The 22118-nt window shown below is 52.1% G+C and overlaps 1 protein-coding gene across 5 annotated transcripts in view; it reads right to left on the bottom strand.

The window, feature by feature from the left end:
• The window catches only part of LOC127581276 (forkhead box protein N1-like), an 88447-nt gene that overhangs the window by 7013 nt on the left and 59316 nt on the right, over nt 1-22118 (bottom strand). For 4 of the 5 annotated variants that reach the window (XM_052035496.1, XM_052035497.1, XM_052035500.1 and 1 more), the window contains 5 exons: nt 16643-16771; nt 13999-14123; nt 10929-11025; nt 3430-3637; nt 71-514 (listed from right to left, as the gene is read on the bottom strand). In XM_052035496.1, coding sequence (XP_051891456.1) covers nt 71-514; nt 3430-3637; nt 10929-11025; nt 13999-14123; nt 16643-16771 — 1003 coding nt within the window. The remainder of the gene's footprint in view (nt 1-70; nt 515-3429; nt 3638-10928; nt 11026-13998; nt 14124-16642; nt 16772-22118) is intronic. The other variant, XM_052035501.1, reaches the window with a different exon arrangement.

The following is a 22118-nucleotide window of genomic DNA, read 5'->3' as shown; positions in this document are numbered from 1 at the left end:
GTCCAGCAGCTGGTTTTGAACCTAAGCCTCTTTAACCCAGACATACAATTGGCCTGAAGCAGGAGTTTACCTTGAAGTTCAAAGTCTACGAGGCTGGGATTCAGGGCGTCGATGTCTGTGCCAGAGTCTCCTTCCATGGGGATGTGCTGTACATCCCTGGCCACAGGGTGCTCGGTATGCAGCAGGCTGCTGATGTCAGGAATGCTGCCCACCAGTGGGCTGTGAGCTGACTGGGAAGGTTCCAGAACACCGTCAGCCTGGCCTCTGCTTGGCTGAGGCTGGTGAAGCTGAGGCATGGTTTGGCTCCTCCCTGCGCTGGTGTTCACCTGAGCCCTGCCCTGGCAGTGTGGGTGAGGCCGAGGGTCGGGCGGCAGGCACTGAGGTTGGATGTGGCCCAGACCGGAACGGGACGTGTCTTGGGCGGACAGCAGTGTTTCGAGGTGGACAGGGGGTGGCACCATCACTGGGGACCTGGTTCTGTCAGCTTTTTCTCCAATCAGTCTGTCCAGTTGATCTGTTGAGACAGTTGAATGTAATTGAATTATTACATGCAGGGACACTGTAACTCCCCACTCCCCCTCCTTCCTACCCCCACAGTGCCAGTTACCCACTGCTCACTCTGACCTCCCCATACTGTTCAATTAGCAAGAATGAAGCAGGTTACACACTGGGCTTTATTTCTGGAGGATAGAATTGAAAAGTAGGGAGCTTATGTTAAGTCTGTATTTGACTTTAGGTAAACCTCACTTGGAATGTATAAAATTCCTGGAGGGATCAACTGGCTGGACACAGGAAGGGTGTTCCCCCTGACTGAGGAGTCCAGAGGGGCCACCAGACAGGAGTGATGTCTTAAATTAATATTTCTCATCTGTGTTTACCATGGAGAAGGTTGAGGAAGCTGGGAATTCAGGGAGAACAGTGACGTCCTCAAACATAACAGAAGGGGAAGTGTTGGCAGTATTGAGGCGCATAAAGGTGGATAAATCCCCAGGGCCTGACCAGTTGTATCCTAGGACGTTGTGGGAAACCAGGGAAGAAATTGCTGGGGCCCTGGCAGAGATAATTGCTTCATCGTTGACCATGGATGAGGTGCTGGTACACTGGAGGGTAGCAAATGTTGTGCCTTTATTTAAGAAGGGCGCAAAGAAAAACCTGGGAAGTATAGACCAGTAGGCCTAACATCTGCGGTGGGGAAGTTACTGGAGAGGATTCTGAGGGACAGGATCTGCCTTTGGAAAGGCAAAGACTGATTAGGGACAGTCAGTGTGGTTTGTGTGTGGGGAATCGTGTCTCATGAATTTGATTTTAGTTTTTTGAAGAGGTGACCAAGAGGATTGATGAGGGCAGGGTGGTAGATGTTGTCTACATGGACTTTGACAGGGTCCTGCATGGTCCGGAAGGTTAGATCACATGGGATCCAGGGTGAGTTCACCAGTTGGATACAAAATTGGGTTGGTGGTAGGAGGCAGAGGGTGGCAGTGGACGGTTGTCTTTCACACTGGAGACTAGTAATCGGTGGTGTATCACAGGGATCAGTGCTGGGTCCACTGTTCTTTGTCATCTATATTAATCATACAGGTGAAAATGTAGGTGGTTAGTAAGTCTGTAGATGACACCAATGCTGGTGGTGTGGTGGGCAGTGAAGAAAGTTGTCTGAGGTTACAGCAGGATCTGGATCAACTGGGAGAGTGGGCCAAGGAATGGCAGATGGAGTTTAACTCAGACAAGTGCAAAGTGATGCTTTTTGGAAGTTAAACCAGGGCAGGACTTGCACAGTGAATGGCAGGGTCCTGGGGAGTGTTGTGGAACAGAGAGACCTAGGGATACATGTACATAGTTCCATGAAAGTGATGACACAGGTAGACAGGGTGGTGAAGAAAGCTTATAACATGCTCGTCTTCATTAGCCAGGGCACTGAGTACAAGAGTTGGGACGTCATGTTACAGTTGTACAAGGCGTTGGTGAGACCGCACTTGGAGAAGTGTGTGCAGACTGTTTTCCCTGGAGCGAAGGAAACTGAGGAGTGACCTTCCAGATGTTTACAAAATAATGAGAGGCATAGATAAGGTGGATGGCCACAGTCTTTCTCCCAGCGTAGGGGAGTCTAAAACTAGTGGGCATAGGTTTAAGGTGAGAGGGGAAACATTTAAAGGGGACCTGAGAGGCAACTTTTTCACACAGAGGATGGAGAACGTGTGGAACGAGCTGACAGAGGAAGTGGGTGAGGCAGGTATGATTACAATGTTTAAAAGACACTTGGACAGTTATATGGGAAGGTTTGGAGGGATACGGGCCAAATGCAAGCAAATAGACTAGTTCAGGAAGACAAAGTTGGCATGGACAAGTTGGGCCGAAGGGCCTGTTCCTGTGCTGTATGACTGTGACTCCGTGAGAACCAGGGGTCACAGTCTCAGAATTAGGGGTCGGCTGGTCAGAGATAGAAGTTCCTTCACTTGGAGGGAGGTGAATCTTCAGAAGTCTCTGCCTCAGAGGCTGCGAAGGCCCAGTCACTGAGTTCATTTAAAACAGAGGTAGATAGATTTCTAGATATGAAAGGAACCAAGGGATTGGGCAAGGCAAGAAAGTGGTGTTCAGGTCAAGATCAGCCCAGGCTCGAGGGGCTGAATGGCCTCTCCTGCTCCTATTTCTTATGTTCTTATGGAGTGATGCAGGGGCACTAGAGAGGGGTGAAGAAGGTTTCCAAGGATGACACCAGAAGGGTGGGATCACCCAGATCAGCAATGGATGAACAGTCAGCTAACAAACGTCGTTAAAGGGAGGTGGGGAACAGGACATCCTCTATACCCAAAGACAGTGAGTGTGGAGCTCCCTCACACTGGGAGAGGGGAGTGTGGAGCTCCCTCACACAGGACAAGGGGAACGATGCAGCAACGTGGTGATTGGATCTGCTGGATTTAAGGACAGGTACACAGGGTCCCACTGAGAGGCAGAGGCGGAAGTTGGCAGGGCACTGACAGGGCCCTCCCGGACCAACATCACCACCCTGAGCCCTGCACTGCATTGTCAGCTTCGTTGTACAGGCCCAAAATGCCACTGTGTGCCAGGTCAAGAGGAGAGGATCCAGGAGCTGCTCACGTCCTTCCCCCTGTCCAGCGACTCCCGGGCATGTCCGAAGGTGAAGTTGGACCGTGTGGGGGTGACACTGGAGGCCGAAGATCAGGACACGTGGACCGTGTGAGCACCACCTCACTAAACCACACAGGGGACCTCCTGCCCCACGTGGATCAGTCTGTGGTTCTACTCTGAGGCCTACTCTGAGGCCTACTCTGAGGCCTACACTGGCCTCATCAGCAGCCTCAGAATGCAGAACCAGAGTGGAAGGGGGTCACCCTCAGGCCTGAGGGAGTGCCTGAGCTCGGGAACACTGTGGGACAGGTAGTGGCAGTCTGGCTGCCTGCTCTCCCTTGCCTGGCTTGGCCATGCTCTTCCTGACGGCCGCAGGGTCCTTCCTCCTCCACTTCTGTAGCTCCTCCTGCATCTTCTGCACCTTGCTGGGGTTGAGGGCCCACAGACAGCCCTTCCTCGAGTTGCCCCCAAACTTGTTCTCCACCTTCTCAAAGCACTTGTTCAGGGAGAGGTTGTGTCGCACGGAATTCTTCCAGCCATCCGGTGCGGTCTGCAACAAGCCGGGACACAAGGAGGCCATTACTTCACCGGGCTCAGCAGCCCCCTCCCATTGGTGGTAGAAGCCGGGGGTCAGGGCCACCGCCAGTCACAGGCATCACCACAGTGTGTGCCAACGTCCCCAGTCACAGCCCACCCCTGGCAAGGGGGAGTGAGGGGTCCGCAGCGAGCTGCTCAGCTGACCTTTGAGGCTGGAGGTAGGGTGGGGTTGATCATGGAGGCAGGTGTTGAAGGTGGGGCTGGTGACGGGACAGTTGTCAGACTGTGGGGTCAGGGTTGGGGTGGGGGTAGGTGACAGGACAGTGGGGTCAGGGTTGGGGTGGGGGTAAGTGACGGGACGGTGGGGTCAGGGTGGGGTTGGGGGTCACGGTTGGGGTGGGGGTAGGTGACAGGAAGGTGGGGTCAGGGTTGGGGCGGGGGTAGGTGATGGGACAGTGGGGTCAGGGGTGGGGGTGGGGGCTGGTGATGGGGGTGGAGTCAGGGTTCCATTAAGAGTTGCGGGTTGATTCACTTCCCAGGATCTGGGTGCCCATCCCTCCTTGCCTCACATTAGAAGGTGGGTGTGAGCTGCCTTCTGCAACCACTGGGGTCCTCCCGATGGAGCTGCCCCATGGTGCTGTTGGGCAGGGAGATGCCGTGATGATGAAGGTCAGTGGTACGTTTCCTAGGCATGGCAGTGAGTGACTGAGGGAACCTGTTGGGGTGCTCACAGACTCAGAGAGCACAGGAAGTGACTCTTCAGCCTCTTGTGTCCGGGTCACCTTCCTGTGGAGTGGAGAATGTTTGGGGGGGAACCTGACAGATGTAAGAGACACCGTGGATGGTGAGAAACCTTTCCCCGTGGAGAGGTGTCTAAAACTGGATGGCATAGACTGAGGGAAGGAGGTAAAACTTCAAAGAGGATGTGAGGAAGGGGAGTTGGATTCTGGAGCACCCTGCCAGGGGGAGGGGTGGGGGCAGAGACCCTCACAATGTTTAAGAGGTATCCGGACAAGAACTTGAATCACCATTTCATTGATGGCTGGTCAATGGGCCCGGTGTAGATCTGTAGTTGGTGGTCGGCATGGACAGGATGGGCTGAAGGGCCTGTTTCTGTCCTCTGTGACTCTTACCCAGCTTTAAGCTCACTAAAATGATACCTTCTCTATTTCAATGGGACTTTGTTCTTGAATTCCACCAGCCCCCAGCCTGAATTCTCCAACAACAACTTTCGCTCCACTGAACATAGGTGAGAAGATTCATTCAAGACCTGACGGACCTGTCACCTTCCCTGCTTGTACAGGTCGCATGTTTGGGAGGTTGTGTTGGAGTAGCCCAGTCCTGGACAGTGCAGCCTGTAGATGGCACACACAGCCACCACTGTGCTCCGCTGGTGAGGGAATGGATGCTTGCAGCGCCAGTCGACCAGTTTGCTTTGTCCTGAGGCTCTGAGTGTCTTTGAGTTGATGGAGCTGAATTCACCCAGGCAAGTGGAGAATGTTCTGTCACACTCCTGACTTGTAACTGGTAGAAAGGAGGTGGGTCACTGTCTGCAGGGTCGCTAACCTCCGGCCGGCTCCTGTAGCCACGGTGTTTATGTGGCTGGTTTGCTGGAATTTCTGGTCAAATGGTGACCCCAGGATGTTGACGGTGGGGACTTGGTGATTATAATGACGTTGAATTTTAAGGGTAGGTGGTTAACTCTCTCGGGATGGAGATGGTTGCTGTCTGGCACTGTGGTGTGAATGTTATTTGCCACTAATCAGCCAGTGCCTGAATGTTTGCTGTGTGCAGGGACGGGCTGCTTCACTTGTGGAGGAGTTGTGAATGGAATTCAACATTGTATAATCATCAGATCATCCCCTTCTGATGGACAGAAGGTCGGTGATGAGGCGGCTGAAGATGGCTGGGCCCAGGACACTGCCCTGAGGAACTCCTGCAGTGATGTCCTGGGACTGGGGTGATTGATCTCCGACTCCCACACCCACCTTCCTCTGGGTGAGGTCTGACTCCAGCCCCTGGAGTGTTTCCCCTCGATGACCACTGACCTCAGCTTTACCCGGGGCCCTGGGTGCCACACTGGGTCAAACACTGCCTTGGTGTCCCCCCTCACTCAGCCCCTCACCTCACCTCCACCTCCTTGCTCACGTTTGGCTGTGATAAGGTCTGCAGCCAAGTGGTCCTGACAAAACCCTAACAGGGCAGCAGTGAGCCAGCAGGGAGTCAGCTGTTAGATAACACTGACGGAGAGGGAACAGATTGGGGGGTAATTAGTTGGATTGGCTTTGTCCTGCTTTTTGTAACAGACATATCTGGGCAATTTTCCACGGTGTGAGGCAGATGGCAGTGCTGTAACCGGACTGGACTTGCTCAGCAAGAGGCACAGCTAGTTCTGGAATGCAGGTCCTCAGTACTACATTGTCTGCTCCTGTAACCTTTGCTGTACAGTATATGTGGCTCTCAGCCACCTCACACAGAATGGATCTAACTCTGTGTGCAGTGCTCACACTGTGACCTGAATGGTATCTTATGTAATATCTCTGCTAATAAACCCCACAGGCCTTTTTAACCTGTCCTGATACCTTCTACTGTCTGTGGACACACACTCCAAGGTCCCTTTGTCCCTCTATCCTCCCACTTACTGTATCAGGAAGGAGGAGGATGGAAAGAGGCTTCAGGGGGATATGGACACACCAAGTGATGCAGGTGGGATATGGTGTGGAAAGATCACCTGCTCCAGTGCACAGAAAGAACAGAGTGTATAAGTGGTGGCAGATGCTGACATTCAGACAGACCTGGGTGTCCTTGTACGCAAGCTGCTGAAGACTAACATGTAGGGGCAGTAAACAGGGTACACGGTGAGCTGGTTCTCGTTGTGAGAGGGTTTGAGTACTGGAGTAGAGGGCTCTTACCAAACATACAGGGCCTTGGTGAGACTGCAGCTGGGGGTTGGGGTTCCATTTTGGTTTCCTTACCTCCAACGGATAGAGCTGCCACAGGGAGTGCAGACTGCTTCCAGGGGTGGCAGGATTGCAGTGTGAGGAGAGGTCAAGCAGGCTGAGACTGTGTTCTCTAGAGTTTCGAGGAGATCTCATTGAAACCTATAAAGTTCTTACAGGACTTGACAGGTTGGATGGAGGGGGGTGTTGCCCCAGCTGAGGGATTTAGAACCAGGGGTCAGTCTCAGAATAAGGGGTCAGCTGTTTAAGATGGAGGTGAGGAGAACTTCCTTCACTCAGAGGGTGGTGAATCTTTGGAATTCTCTGTGGGAGCGTTGTGGAGGCTCAGTCACAGTTGTTCAAAACAGCAATCGATAGATTTTGGGTCATGAACAGAATCAGGAGGTAAGTGGACAGTGTAGGAAGCTGGTGCCGAGGCAGAAAATCAGCCGTGGTCTTGGTGGACAGCAGAGCAGCTTGAGGGTCTGGAATACCCTCTCCTGCTCCAACATTTTATGTTCTTGTGCTCATCCTACCCAATTTTCCACACACATCCTGAGCCATGAGCTCTGGAATTCCCTCCCTAAAGCTCTCCATGTCTCTCATTTTCCTTTAAGTCACTCCTTAGAACCCATCTCTGTGACCATTGTCTGTTCACCTGCCCTTCCATCTCCTTATGTGGCTCAGCAATTGTTTGCTAATGCTCAAGCTCTGGTGAAGCTCCTTGGGACCATTTGCCAAGAGCAAGTGATCCATCGGCAGAGGATACAAAAGCCTGAGAACACGTACCACCAGGCTCAAGGACAGCTTCTACCCCGCTGTTGTAAGTCTATTGAACGGACCTCTTGTACCATTTATAAAGTGAACTCCTGACCTCACAATCTACCTCGTTATGAGCTTGCACCTTATTGTCTGCCTGTGCTGCACTCTCTCTGTAGCTGTGACACTTTATTCTGCATTCTGTTACTGTTTTCCCTTGTACTACCTCAATGCACTGATGTGATGAATTGATCTGTATGGATGGTATGCAAAACAAAGTTTTTCACTGTACCTCGGTACATGTGACAATAATAAACCAATTTAAATTCAGTTTATATAGGTGGGTTCATTACTGCTGATCCGAGCAAGCTCTCATCGTTAATTATTGTCAAGTGGACGCAGGGAAACTTGAAACCAAACTGGGGTGTGGGGGGAATGAATGCCCAGTGGTGATTCAGGAGACCACAGCAGCCGGCCATCCTGTGGTTCCACGTTCACCGGGCTAAAGATCATCACCAAGTGGCAATTCAGAGGGAAGGACCAGCTGGGAGCGAGTTCCTTTGCTTGAGGAGGCAAGGCGACTGACACACTGACGGGGGGTGCGGTCGACCTGCCTCTCAGTTGTGGTTGGGCCTGGATGTTCCTCAGTGTGGTAACTGAGCGCTACCTGCTGGTCACATAGAGTCACTGCAGCCACCCTGGACTGACCTGTGAACTACCATACATGTAGTTTGGTAGCACGCATGTCTGTAGCATCCTGAATGTGACTGATAACTGCAGAATTTAGCTGTGGTAACTGAGCTGTGATTAGTTCCACATATAATGCCTGTAAACAAGCTTCAAATCGACAGAGATGTTGAGTGAACACAGACAAGCTGGTGTTGAAGTGTGTCAGGTCCACCACAGGTTTAGGGGCAAATGAGGGGAAAGCTGGAGCAGCCACACCTGAGTCACTCATCTCCACCTATCACAGCCTCCCTTTGTTCTCGGCCCCTACCCTTCCTCTGAAACTTTCACTGTGATTCGAGTCCTTCTGATGACGGTTCATCAGCCTGAAGCATTAACTGTTCCTCGGGAGATGGTGCATCCCACTGAGCAGTGCCTCCAGGCCAGGGGTTTAGTGACGATTTCCAGCCACTGCAGGAGGTGTAAGGCCCAAACGTGGTCAGGGATGGTTTGTAAGAAGTTGGGAGAAATGAAAGATGAGGAGAGATTTAGGCAGAGCTTTGGGCCCAGGCAGCTGAAGGTTCGGCTGTGGGTGGGCCGACTGAGGGTTGTAGGGGTAGGGAGGGGAGGGAGGGGCAAGAGGGTGGAGGGATTTGAAAACAGGATGAGAATCTTAAGAGAGGGAGGCAAGAATGCCTCAAAGTAACCAAGTGAGGAGGTGACAGTGGAATGGGTGAGGGTTTCAGATGAATGAGGAAGGGCAGTGGGAGGGGGGAATGGGGCGGTGGGAGGGGGGATGGGGCGGTGGGAGGGGGGATGGGGCGGTGGGAGGGGGAATCGGGTGGTGGTGGGGATGGGTCGGTGGGTGGGGGGTTCGGTGGGAGGGGAATGGGGCGGTGGGAGGGGGGAATCGGGCAGTGGGAGGGGGAAGTGGGAGGGGAATGGGGCGGTGGGAGGGGGGAATCGGGTGGTGGGGGGGATGGGTCGGTGGGAGGGGGAATCGGGCGGTGGTGGGGGAATCGGGTGGTGGTGGGGGATGGGTCGGTGGGTGGGGGATGGGTCGGTGGGAGGGGGAATCGGGTGGCGAGGACATGGATACAGGATCTAAGCTCACCCCGGGGTGAAATATGACACCATGACTGATCATTCTGCTTGGGCCTCAGACACGTGCTAAGGGGAGGGAGGGGGTCAGATGAGGAATGATGACGCCCCCTTTGGTTGAGCTCTCAGTCGCTGTGATGTGCAAAAGTGCTGATCCTCTGGCAGTGAAGTCGCTTCACTGTCCACCACCAAACCCATTCCTTACTACATCGTGGAGCTGTAGATTCACAGAGGGGTACAGCAGGGAAACAGGCCCTTTGGCCCAATGGGTCTGCCCTGACCATCAGACATCCATTCACACTAATCCCACATTGATCACATTCTTTTATTCTCCCCACATTCCCATCAACTCCCCCAGATTCTACCCCTCACACACACACTGGGAGCAACTTACAGAGGCTAATTAACTCACTCTGGGATGTGGGAGGGAACTGGAGACCCCGGGGGAAACCCGCACAGTCACAGGGAGAACATGCAAACTCCACACAGACAGCACCCGAGATTGGGATTGAACTGGGCTTCTGGCGGTGTGAGGTGGCGGTGGTGTGAGGTGGTGGTGGTGTGAGGTGGCAGTGTGAGGCGGCGGTGTGAGGTGGCGGTGGCGTGAGGTGGCGGTGTGAGGTGGCGGTGGTGTGAGGTGGCGGTGGTGTGAGGCAGCGGCGGTGTGAGGTGGCGGCGGTGTGAGGCGGCGGTGTGAGGCGGTGGTGTGAGGCGGCGGTGTGAGGTGGCGGTGGTGTGAGGTGGCGGTGTGAGGCGGCGGTGTGAGGCGGTGGTGGTGTGAGGTGGCGGCGGTGGTGTGAGGCGACGGTGTGAGGCGGTGGCGGTGTGAGGTGGCAGCTATACAATCTGGGCCACTCTGCCACCGTGATCAGCTCAAAGGCATAGTTTTTCAAATCTTCTCCTTGTCTCTGGCTCCTTCAGGTTTGTTGGTGGTGGTTTGGGTGGGCAAGGACAACTACACGTGTAACCTCCCAACAGTGCTCCCTTTGAATGGGTCAACATCGGGGGACCACTGGGAGCTGGCTCAACCTGTTGAATCCCCATCCACACAGTGATGGGACCTGCTGCTCACCACAGTTTAGTGCAGGGAGGCAGAGCTAAACTCACAAGGGGGGTATAGTGTAGCAGAAATCCAAATGAGATATTGGTGGTGCTGCGGGGAGTGTGGAATGACTGGAACGCAACATGAACTGCAGAGAGAGAGCCTCTGTGTGGAGCAGATTCCCGATGTAAAGTCAAGGAACCTGACAGTAACTTCCTGCTCACCTGACAGTAAGCTGTGTGGTGATTTACCAGACTGGTGAATGTTACAGCAGCTGCTTGGGATCAGAGTTCTTCATTCTCTGAATATTATAACTGCTTGCTTTTTGCCTGATCTGTGCCCCACATCAAGATGTAGGGAAACACGAACAGTTGGAGGCTGTAATCTCACTCCACGCTTTGTACAATACTCTGTGGTTGCTTGTCCTTGCTGAGGACCCTCCTGTGGCTTCTGTCTGACTCCTCACACATAACCTACCACAACCGGCTGAGTTGAAATGTTTTTGGAAACCAATGGCTTGGATTTCAATGTAATTTTCTACTGTAAGACAGTTATCTGTGGCACTCACAGCCCATTGCTTGTGTCCTTGAAGGTCACTGCAAGGGGAATTGGCACCCAGGGCTTGGGGGTAAAGCTTTGCTGATGAGTTAATTTAGAAAGTTAAAACTGTTTTGTCAGATCAGAAGGTAAGGGGTGGAATCTCATCCTCTGATCAAAGAGGAAAGATGCTTCATTGCTAACACGCTGTGATAGTGGAATTCTCACAATTAGAACTTGGAGCGCGATGGTTCACCTACCTTAAAGTAAGGGAAATGCTCCGTCATGAAGTTGTAGATTTCACTGACAGGCAAGCTCCCTGTTTTACTGTTCTTCAGAGCCATGAAGATCAGAATGCTTGAGAGAAAAGCAAGGCAGCGCATGTTATTACACAGGACACACCCCCGTCCCAGCTCTCTGGTTCCCTCCCAGAGCCTCCTCCTGCACTTGACCCATAGAGCAACTGAAGAAACAGTGATGGGACTGACATAGAGACTGATCAGCCCTCTTCACAATTCCCACCACTCAAACACTCCAACCTTTTGACCAATCTGGTCCTTTCCTGAAAGTGCTGACCCCCTAACAAAGTGCTCCCTGGTAAGGTGTTCTCTCTGACACCTTGTTCCACCTTGATTAACATCGTCTGACCCTGTCATTATTGTATGTCATAGAGCTATACGGCACGGAAACAGGCCAACTCACTTATGCCTAACTGAGCTACTGCACTTTGTCTGCATTTGGCCCGTATCCCTCTAAAACTTTCCTATTTGTGTACTTGTCTAAATATCTCTTAAACACTGTAATTGTTCCTGCCTCTGCCACTTCCTCTGGCAGCTCGTTCCATATACCCACCACCCTCTGTGTGAAAAGTTGCCCCTTAGGTCCCCATTAGATATTTCAAGTCAAGACAAGTCGAGTTTATTGTCATGTGAACAAGTACAGCACAACGATGAGGTACAGTACGATGAAAAAGCTGCCCGCAGCAGCAAGTTGACCCTGGAGACAGGCCACGCTATTCTGGCAGTGGGCTGTAGAACACTCCTTATATGCACATTCTGAACTTTTAAATCTTTCCTCTCTCACCTTAAATCCACACCCTCTAGTTTTGGACTCCCCTACCCTGGGCACCTGTGGGGCGGCACGGTAGTGTAGCAGTTAGTGTAACGCTATTACAGCGCCAGTGATCAGGGTTCAATTCCCGCCACTGTCTGTAAGGAGTTTATATGTTCTCCCCGTGTCTGCGTGGGTTTCCTCCGGGTGCTCCGGTTTCCTCCCACGTTCCAAAGACATACGGGTTAGTAGGTTAACATGGGTGTAATTGGGCAGTGCGGGCTCATTGGGCTGGAAGGGCCTGTTACCGTGCTGTATACATAAAGTTTTAAAAGACCGTGACCATCCACCTTATCTTTGCCTCATGATTTTAAGAACCTCAGTAAGGTCACCCCTCAACCTCCTCCACTCCAGCCTCTCCTGATAACTCAAGCCCTCCAGTCCCAGCGACATCCATGTGAATCTTTACTGCACCGTCTCTGACTTAATCACATTCTTCCCATAGTGTGGTGACCAGAAGTGCACACAGTGCTCCAAGTGGGGTCTCAGTAACATCTTGTACAGCTATGACGTGATGGCCCAACTCTTATACTCAATCCCTTGTCCGATGAAGGCCAGCGTGCCAAACGCCTTCTTCACCACCCTGTCTACCTGTGTCACCGCTTTAAGGGAACCATGTACCTGTACCCCAAGGTCTCTCTGTTCTACAGCCCTCCCCAGTGCCCTGCATTCACTGTGCAAGTCCTGTCCTCATTTAATTTCCAAAAATGCATCACTTTGCACTTGTCTGAGTTAAATTCCATCTGCCACTCCTTGGCCCATTTCCCAGTTGACCTTCTGCCCACCACACCACACCACCAATTTTGGTGCCATCCACAAACATACTAACCATGCCACCTACATTCCCATGCAAATCATTAACACAGATGACAGACAACAGTGGACCCAGCACCGATCCCTGTGACACTCCACTGGTCACAGGTCTCCAGTCTGAAAAACACCCCTCCACTCCCACCCTCTGTCTCCTACCACCAACCCAATTCTGTATCCAATTGGCTAGCTCATCCTAGATCCCATGTGATCTAACCTAGAGCAGTCTACCATGCAGGACCTTGTTGAAGGCCTTGCTAAAGCCCATGTAAGCAAAATCTACCACCCTGCCCTCATCAAGCCTCTCGATCAAAAACCTCAATCAAATTCCTGAGACACAATTTCCCACACACAAACCATGCTGACTGTCCCTAATCAGTCCCTGCCTTTCCAAATGCAGACAGATGCTGTCTCTCAGAGTCCTGTCCAGTAACCTACCCACCACTGATATTAGACTCAGTGGTCTGTAGTTCACTGGCTTGTCCTTGCAGCTCCTCTTAAATAAAGGCACAACATTAGCCACCCTCCAGTCTCCCACTACCTCATCTGTGGCGAACGATGATACAAGTATCTCTGCCAGGGCTCCACCAATTACTTCCCTACCTTCCCACAATGTCCTGGGACACACGTGTCTCACTGTACCTGCTGCTGGTCCTCAGCCCAAGCTGTCACCTGAGATTCATCCATTCCAAAGTTCCCCTGGCTGCTCACCCAAAGCTCTGCCTGCACGTTAGCCCACACCTCGACCCATCAGGTACTCTGTGGTCCCACAGGGGAGGAACTCTGCTGTCTTTGCCCTGCAGACCAGTGTGTGACTCCAGATCCACCCCATGTGATAAACCCTAAACTGCCTTCTGAAGTGGCCGCACAAGCAGTCAGTGGGGGAATGGTCCTTTAGTGCTGACCCTGCTGATGATGCCAGATCCCTTGAAAGTATAAAAATGACACCAGCTGCCTTCTCCTCATCCCTGTGTCTCTGACCCACATTGGCTCCCGACACAGCGGTGCTTTGACATTAAATTATTCATCCTGTGTTCAAATCCCTCGGAGCCTCACTGATCCCCTTCTTCAGAACTTCTCCAGGGGCAGAACCTCAGAAGTGAGGACGTGCCCAAAGATTTGTGCAAAGTTATGGATTTCATGGAGCATCCTAAAATTGGCCTCCATCCTGTCTGGAAAACGTTTTTGAGCCTGTGAACTCATGGTTTAAATGCTGGTTCCTTTCCATTTCTTACACAGGCACTGGTCATACTGAATATCCAGCAAAGGAACAGACCACTTGGCCCACTTTGCCCATGCTGTCTCCTGAGGGTCAGCTTTCAGTCTCAGATTAGAATCAGTTGTTGCACAGAAGTCATTTGAACACAGTGACGGGCAGAAGGGTAGGTCGATCACTGGTGCTGACTTTACCTGTACGAGTAAATGGGCTTAGGGTAGAGCAGATGGTGTGGATCCGGGTTAATGTGAGGCGCAATCCTTTGGTAGTGGTACGGAACAGTTGGGATGCCCCCAGAGTAACCGGTGATGGCCGGGTACTGAAAAACAAAGACACAGACAATGATCAGAGTGTGGACGCAGGTAAATGACTGCCCTGGGTCTGCGTAGATCAGTGAATCTCTGGAACAAGAACGTTGACATCCTCACCTTGAAACTTGAAGTGGTCATCAATGACTTTGTAAACCTGATACTCTATGTTCCAACAGTCTTCTGGACAGCTTCCACTCCTTCCCGCAAACTCAGCCACTCTGCTGCCTGTATCCAAGCTCACACCAGGCCCCATTTGTCACCCCCCCCCACCACCACCACCATTTCCTGACCTTCATTGGCTGCCAGGCAAGTACGAACAACACTTTTACAGTTCTCATTTTTATCTTCAAATCCCACAATGGCCTCTTCCCTCCTCCCTCTGTAAACTCCTCTGGCCCCAAAACCCTGCGCAATCCCTGCTCTCCTCCATCCTGGACTCTGGTGTATCCCAATTTCCAATCCGGCACTGACAGCCATGCCCTCAGTTCCTGAGGCTCTAGGCTCTGGAAATCCTCCATTACTCATCTAACCCCCTCCCCCCCCCACTTAAAAACATGCACTTTGACCTGATACTTATTTATATGGCTTGGTCAAATCTTAATTGATAACAATCCTTAGAAAGGCGATATACAAATGCAAGTTGTTTCTGCTCCTGTGAACCCAGATTCCAGACAGGTATCTGAGAACAAGCAAACACAGTGTTGGGTTTAATGCAGTGGGCGCCTGATGCCGGGGTGACTATATTCCATTTCTCTGCTGTAATTCACAGCTGTAACTGTGCTCACAACAACCTCAGACTCCAGTCCCAGGTCAGCAGCCACGAGGAAGCAGGGGAAACCAGACAGCTGCCCTGGGATCAGCAGACTGGGTTGGGAGCCAGAACTGGGCCTGCTGGTCTCATTGCAAGCTGTGTGTATGAACAGGTTGGGATCCACCTCACCAATGAGGCCCAGAACAAGAAGGTCCGAGATATCAGGGGCTCCCAGCTGGGTCCTGGGCAGTGGGACACAGGCTAGAGGGAGATGCTTCACATTAAGATGCACAGGATCCATGGTGACTTGGTCGCTTGGATTCAGAACTGGCTTGCCCACAGAAGACAGGGGGTAATGGTGGAGGGGTGTTAATCTTGCTGGAGGTCTGTGACCACTGGTGTTCCACAGGGATCCATACTGGGACCTCTGCTGGTTGTGATGTATATAAATGACCTGGATGAAAACGTGGATGGGTGGGTTAGTACATTGGCAGATGACACAGATTGGTGGCGTTGTGGACAGTGTAGAAGATTGACAAAGGACACAATGGGATATCGATCAGTTGCAGACTTGGGCGGAGAAACGACAGATGGAACTTAATCCGGACAAGTGTGAGGTGTTGTAATTCGGAGATCAAATGTAAAGGGACAGTACACAGCTAATGACCGGACCCTTAACAGCGTTGATGTGCAGAGGGATCTTCATAGTCCATAGCTCCCTGAAAGTAGCTGCACAAGTCGATTGGGTGGTAAAGAAGGCGTATGGCATGCTTGCCTTTATTGGTTGAGACATTGAGTTCAAGAATATTGCAGCTTTATCAAAATCTTATTAGGCCGCATCTGGAGCACTGCTTTCAGTTCTGGTCACCCCATTACAGGAAGGATGTGAAGGCTTTGGAGAGGGTGCAGAAGAGATTCATCAGGATGCTGCCTGGATTAGAGAGCATGAGCTATAAGGAGAGGTTGGAAAAACTTGGGTTGTTTTCTCTGGAGTGACAGAGACTGAGGGGAGACCTGATAGAGGTTTATAAAATTATGAGAGGCACAGATAGAGTAGAGAGCTGGTATCTTTTTCTCAGGATGGAACTGTCTAATACTAGAGGGGATGCATTTAAGGTGAGGGGGTGAAGTTCAAAGGAGATGTGCAGGGCAGTTTTTTTACACAGAGAGCGGTGGGTGCCTGGAATGTGCTGCCGGGGTTGGGGTGGAGGCAGATATGATCGAGGCATTTAAGAGGCTGTTGGACAGGCCCATGGATGTGCAGGGAATTGAGGGGTACGGACCATGTGCTGGCAGGATTACTGTAATTAGGCAACGTTAGTTTAATTAATTCGAGACAACTTTGTGGGCCAAAGGGCCTGTTTCTTAGCTGTTCTGTTCTATGCTCACGTTAAAGCAGGTGGCAAAGGTTACTTTGTCCCTTGACACCTCCAGCCACTGCTGTAAGGACTGGGATGAGGTTGCTGCAGAGCTTGGGAAACTGGTTGGAGTTTGCAAATCACAGGCATTGCCTGGTGCCTGATCGATCTCAGGCAGAGGTCTTCACACAGATGAAATGTCCGAGCAGCTCAGCACCTGTTTAAGCGAGGGCAGCTGATGAGCAGCCGGAAATGTTGCCCCTCTGAACTGTACATCCTGTCCGTGTTGCACCTGACAGTTGACCAGTAGTAGGGACGACCTTTCTCATGGTCCAACCCCGGGCAAGGCCACAGCTTTCACCTGACCATTCCCCAACAATGTGATGGGCAGAGCTGGCTGTGTTAGTGCTGGGCATACCTGCTGCAGAGAGGGAAGGGAACAGTAGCCGTGTTGTGCTGGAGACTGATAGTGCAACAGCTCACAGTGCACCGTCTGCTCAAGGCTGTGCCCAGCGAGCGGTTTGGTCTCGTACTTGGACTTCTGCACCTGGAAAAGAGGCAGAATGAGTGACTCAGTTGTGGTCCCCTCTGGAGGAGGCAGTGATTGTGGGCTTCAGGAAGGGGGAGTTGGGAGAACACACACCAGTCCTCATTGAGGGGTCAGCGGTGGAAAGGGTGAGCAGCTTCAAGTTCCTGGGTGTCAACATCTCAGAGGATCTATCCTAGGCCCAACACATTGATGCAGTCATGAAGAAGGCACACCAGCGGCTGTAGTTTGTTAGGAGTTTGAGGAGATTTGGTCTGTCACCAAAGGCAAATTTCTACGGATGTACGATGGAGAGCATTCTGACTGGTTGCATCACCGCCTGGTATGGAGGCTCCAATGCTCAGGATCACAAGAGGCTGCAGAGGGTTGTAGACTCAGCCAGCTCCATCACGGGCACAACCCTCCCCACCATCGAGGACATCTTCAAGAGGCGGTGCCTCAAGAAGGCGGCATCTATCACTGAGGACCCTCACCACCCGGGACATGCCCTCTTCTCGTTACTACCATCGGGGAGGAGGGACAGGAGCCTGAAGACCCACACTCAATGATTTAGGAACAGCTTCTTCCCCTCCGCCATCAGATTTCTGAACGGTCCATGAACCCATGAACATGACCTCGTTATTCCTCTTTTGCACTATTTATTTATTATGTAATTTATATTAACGTTATGTCTTGCACTGTACTGCTGCCACAAACCAACAAATTTCACGTCATCTAAGTCAGTGCTAATAAATCTGATTCTGATTCAGATGGCAGCTCAGTCACACCCACACTCTGTGTCTATGACAGCCTCCAAACAAAGCCAGGAGAGCTTACCCTCTCCGCTGAAACATCTCGACTCAGAACCTGCTCCTTCCTGGTTTCAGGAAGTGAAGGGCTGAGAGCAATGCAGGAAAAACAAGAGACATGAAGTGGAGCCTAACCCTGGCAGTCCAGTTTCACAAGTGATTCTCTTTCCCCTGCATCGCAAGATGGCCCTGCCGCCGCTCCTTGTGGCTGCAACACTGCCTGGCCACTTCACCCCTGCGCAGCTGCTCACTTGTTCAACCATCTCTCTGCTGTTTCTTCTCCATCAGCCCGACTACTTGTTTGCCGGCTTACAAAAGCCTCCCGTTTTCGGTGTAAGCTGCCTTTACGTAGCAACCTTTCTGCCGGCTCTCGAACCTACGTGCTTCACTGTAATAGGCCCGGCCACGAGGAGGAGGTGGGTCCATTGGAATCTCTCTGGGCTCTTCAACAAACCTGTCCCCATTGGCTATGGACCTTGGTCACCACAGAAGGAGCAAGCTTGCCTGACGTCTCCCTGTTTGTGTGACTATGGTGACCAGCAGCTGGTGATGAGCTGGCTCACTTTGTTCAATTTAAAAATTTGTACTGGAATTACCTGGGATGAGACCACACCTGGAATATTCCTGTCTGGTCAGGTCCAGTCCGGTCTGGTCTGGCCTCCCTACCTAAGGAAGGCGATGGAGGGGGTGGCAGCAAAGGTTCATCAGGTTGATACACCAGGGGTAGCACAGTGGTGCAGACAGTACAGCCACTGCCCCACAGCTCCAGAGACCTGGGTTCTATCCTGCCCTCTGGTGCTGTTTGCACGTATTCCCAGTGATTTTTTGTTCTAATTGTGTTCTTTCAAAGATCGTGTATATTTTAAGTTTAATTAATGCTTTTCTTGTGAATGCTGCTTCTCTGATGCTGTGTACCTGTGATGCGTTGGTTTTTCATTGCACCTGTGCACACATGGACTGTGCAGATGGCAGTAAACTTGACTTTGACCCAGGAGCTCCGGTTTCCTCCCACATCTCAAACATGTGCAGGTTGGTAGGTTAAACTGGCTGCTATAACTTACCCTCAGTATGTAAATAAATGGTAAAATCCAGGGGGGAGGGTGTGGGGTGAGAACGTGGGGAGAACAAAATGGGATTAATGTAGAGAAACAAAGGTCTGCAGAGGCTGGGATCTGGATGAAAAACTCGATGATGCTGGAGGAACTCAGCAGGCCAGGCAGTGTCCGTGGAGAAAAGCAGGTGGTCAATGCTTTGGGTCTGGACCCTTCTCCAGGACTGAAGATAGGAAAAGGGGAAGCCCGATATATAGGAGGGAAAAGCAGAGCAGTGATAGGTGGACAGAAGAGGGGAGGCGGGGTGGGCACAGGGTGGTGATAGGTAGATGCAGGTAAGAGATAGTAACAGGCAGGTGCAGAGGAGGAGGGGAGCGCAGACCCACCAGGGGATGGGTCACAGGTAAAGAGAGAAAAAAGGGGGGGGGGGTAGAAAAAAGAGATAGAGGCTGGGAAAGGGAAGAAAAGAAGAGGCCTGGGGGTGGAGGGGTGGGGGGGGGTGTGGAGGGGTGGGGGGGGGTGGGGGTGGAGGGGTGGGTGTGGAGGGGTGGGAGGGGGTGGGGGTGGAGGGGTGGGTGTGGGGGGGTGGGTGTGGGTGTGGAGGGGTGGGGGTGGGTGTGGAGGGGTGGGGGGGTGGGGGTGCAGGGGTGGGTGTGGAGGGGTGGGGGGTGGGGGTGGATGGGTGGGTGTGGAGGGGTGGGGGGGTGGGTGTGGAGGGGTGGGGGGGTGGGTGTGGATGGGTGGGGGGGTGGGTGTGGAGGGGTGGGGGGGTGGGGGTGGAGGGGTGGGTGTGGAGGGGTCGGGGTGGGGGGGGTGGGGGTGGAGGGGTGGGTGTGGAGGGGTCGGGGTGGGGGGGTGGGGGTGGAGGGGTGGGGGGGTGGGTGTGGATGGGTGGGGGGGGTGGGGGTGGAGGGGTGGGTGTGGAGGGGTCGGGGTGGGGGGTGGGTGTGGAGGGGTGGGGGGGGTGGGGGTGGAGGGGTCGGGGTGGAGGGGTGGGTGTGGAGGGGTGGGGGGTTGTGGATGACTTAAAATGGGAGAATTCAATGTTCATGCCGTTAGGCTGCAAGGTTCCAAGACAGAAAATGAGCTGCTGTTCCTCCAGTTTGTGCTTGAAATTCTCCCGGCAGTGGAGGAGGCCGAGGACTGACATATCTGTGATAGTGTGGGAGGGGGAGTTGAAGTGACTAACAACAGGGAGATGCAGATCGCGGTTACAGACAGAGCACAGGTGTTCTGCAAAATGGTCTCCTCGTCTGCGTTTGGTCTCACCAGTGCAGAGGAGGCCACACTTGGAGCACCAAATGCAGTAGATGATATTAAGGGTGATATTAAGGGATTAACGTAGGGTGAGTGTAAATGGGTGGTTGGTGGTCAGCACGGACTTGATGGGCTGAAGGGCCTGTATCCCTGCATCTCTCCAGGACTCTGTGATCAATGGGACGGGGAGAATTGAGCTGTGAGGACAGGGTAAGAAGACCTCCTTAATTTGGAAGAGTGAGAGGTGATCTCACTGAAATGCACAAAGTTCATACAGGGCTTGACAGGATGGATGTGGAGCTGATGTTTCCTCAGGCTGGGCTGGTAGGACCAGGGGCTGCAGGCTCAACGTAACAGGATAGAGGGGAGAAGAAATATCCTCATCCAGAGAGCAGAGAATCTTTGGAATTCTCTGCAGAGGAGGCTCAATCACTGGGTATATTCAAGAGAATGTTTGATACTCAGGGAATCAAGGGATCTGGTGTTGGTACACAAGGTGATGCTGAGGTAACAGATCAGACATTATCTTTTTGGCAGGACAGACATGAGGGGCTGAAGGGCCTACTCCTGTTTCCACTTCTGATTTGCTGTGGAGACCCTCCTGAGGTTACAGCAGCAGAATTGTCCCTTCTCCCCAAATCTCACGTCCTGTCTCTCTGGTTCAGTCTTCACTCTTCAGCAAGTCTTTAGCAAGGCGTTTGATAAGGTACCCCATGCGAGGCTTATGGAGAAGGTGAGGAGACATGGGATCCAAGGGGACATTGCAGTGTGGATCCAGAACTGGCTGGCCCACAGAAGGCAAAGAGTGGTTGTTGAAGGGTTGTATTCTGAGTGGAGGTCGGTGACCAGTGGTGTACCTCAGGGATCTGTACTGGGACCCTTACTCTTTGTGATTTTTATAAACGACCTGGATGAAGAAGTGGAGGGGTGGGTTAGTAAGTTTGTGGATGACACAGAGGTGAGGGGTGTTGTGGATAGTTTGGAGGGCTGTCAGGGGTTACAGCGGGACATAGATAGGATGCAAAGTTGGGCTGAGAAGTGGCAGACGCAGTTCAACCCAGATAAGTGTGAAGTGGTTCATTTTGGTAGGTCAAATATGATGGCAGAATATAGTATTAATGGTAGGACTCTTGGCAGTGTGGAGGATCAGAGGGATCTTGGGGTCCGAGTCCATAGGACGCTCAAAGCGGCTGCGCAGGTTGACTCTGTGGTTAAGAAGGCATATGGTGTATTGTCCTTCATCAATCGGGGAATTGAATTTAGGAGCCGGGAGGTATTGTTGCAGCTATATAGGTCCCTGGTCAGACCCCACTTGGAGTATTGTGCTCAGTTCTGGTCACCTCACTACAGGAAAGATGTGGAAGCCATAGAGAGGGTGCAGAGGAGATTGACAAGGATGCTGCCTGGGATGCGGAGCATGTCTTATGAAAGCAGGTTGAGGGAACTCGGCCTTTTCTCCTTGGAGAGACGGAGGATGAGGGGGGACCTGATAGAGGTGTATAAGATGATGAGAGGTATTGATCGGGTAGATAGTCAGAGGCTGAAATGGTTCAGAGGCTTTTCCCCAGGGCTGAAATGGTGGCCACAAGAGGACATAGGTTTAAGGTGCTGGGGAGTAGGTATAGAGGAGATGTCGGGGGTAAGTTTTTTACAGAGAGTGGTGAGTGTGTGGAATGGGCTGCTGGTATTGGTGGTGGAGGCGGATACGATAGGGTCTTTTAAGAGTCTGTTGGATAGGTACATGGAACTGAGAAAAATAGAGGGTTATGGATAAGCCTAGTAATTTCTAGGGTAGGGACATGTCCGGCACAGCTTTGTGGGCTGAAGGGCCTGAATTGTGCTGTAGATTTTCTATGTTCTATGTTCACTTGGTGTCAGCAGGAGGAATCTCCAGTTAAAGTGAGGGAGAGAGAGAGACATGGGGGACCTCCCACTTATCGGTTTATCCCGGCTTTGTGAGGCTGCGAATTGATTGGCACACACATCTGGCCCCTTGGGAATAGTGAATTCCAAGCCAAGCAACCGCAACCTTATCCTTGGATTGCCTGGAACCACTTGTAGAAATCTATCCCTGGAGATTAGGTGACACACATTGTAGCCTTCTACAATTTACTTTCTAGCCAACATTTGCTGCAGTTGTCTCTGTAACCTGAATCTCTATCATCTCTCCTGCATCTCAGCAATTCAAATGGAAGGACTGAGAATGAATTCATTCACAGCCTCATTGCTCAGAGGCAATGTGAGTGTCTC

The sequence above is a fragment of the Pristis pectinata genome, chromosome 21, assembly GCF_009764475.1.
Source record: "Pristis pectinata isolate sPriPec2 chromosome 21, sPriPec2.1.pri, whole genome shotgun sequence".
In the NCBI taxonomy this organism is placed as follows: Eukaryota; Metazoa; Chordata; class Chondrichthyes; order Rhinopristiformes; family Pristidae; genus Pristis; species Pristis pectinata.
Note: the sequence above shows the minus strand (reverse complement) of the source record. Positions and strands in the feature narration are given on the sequence as shown.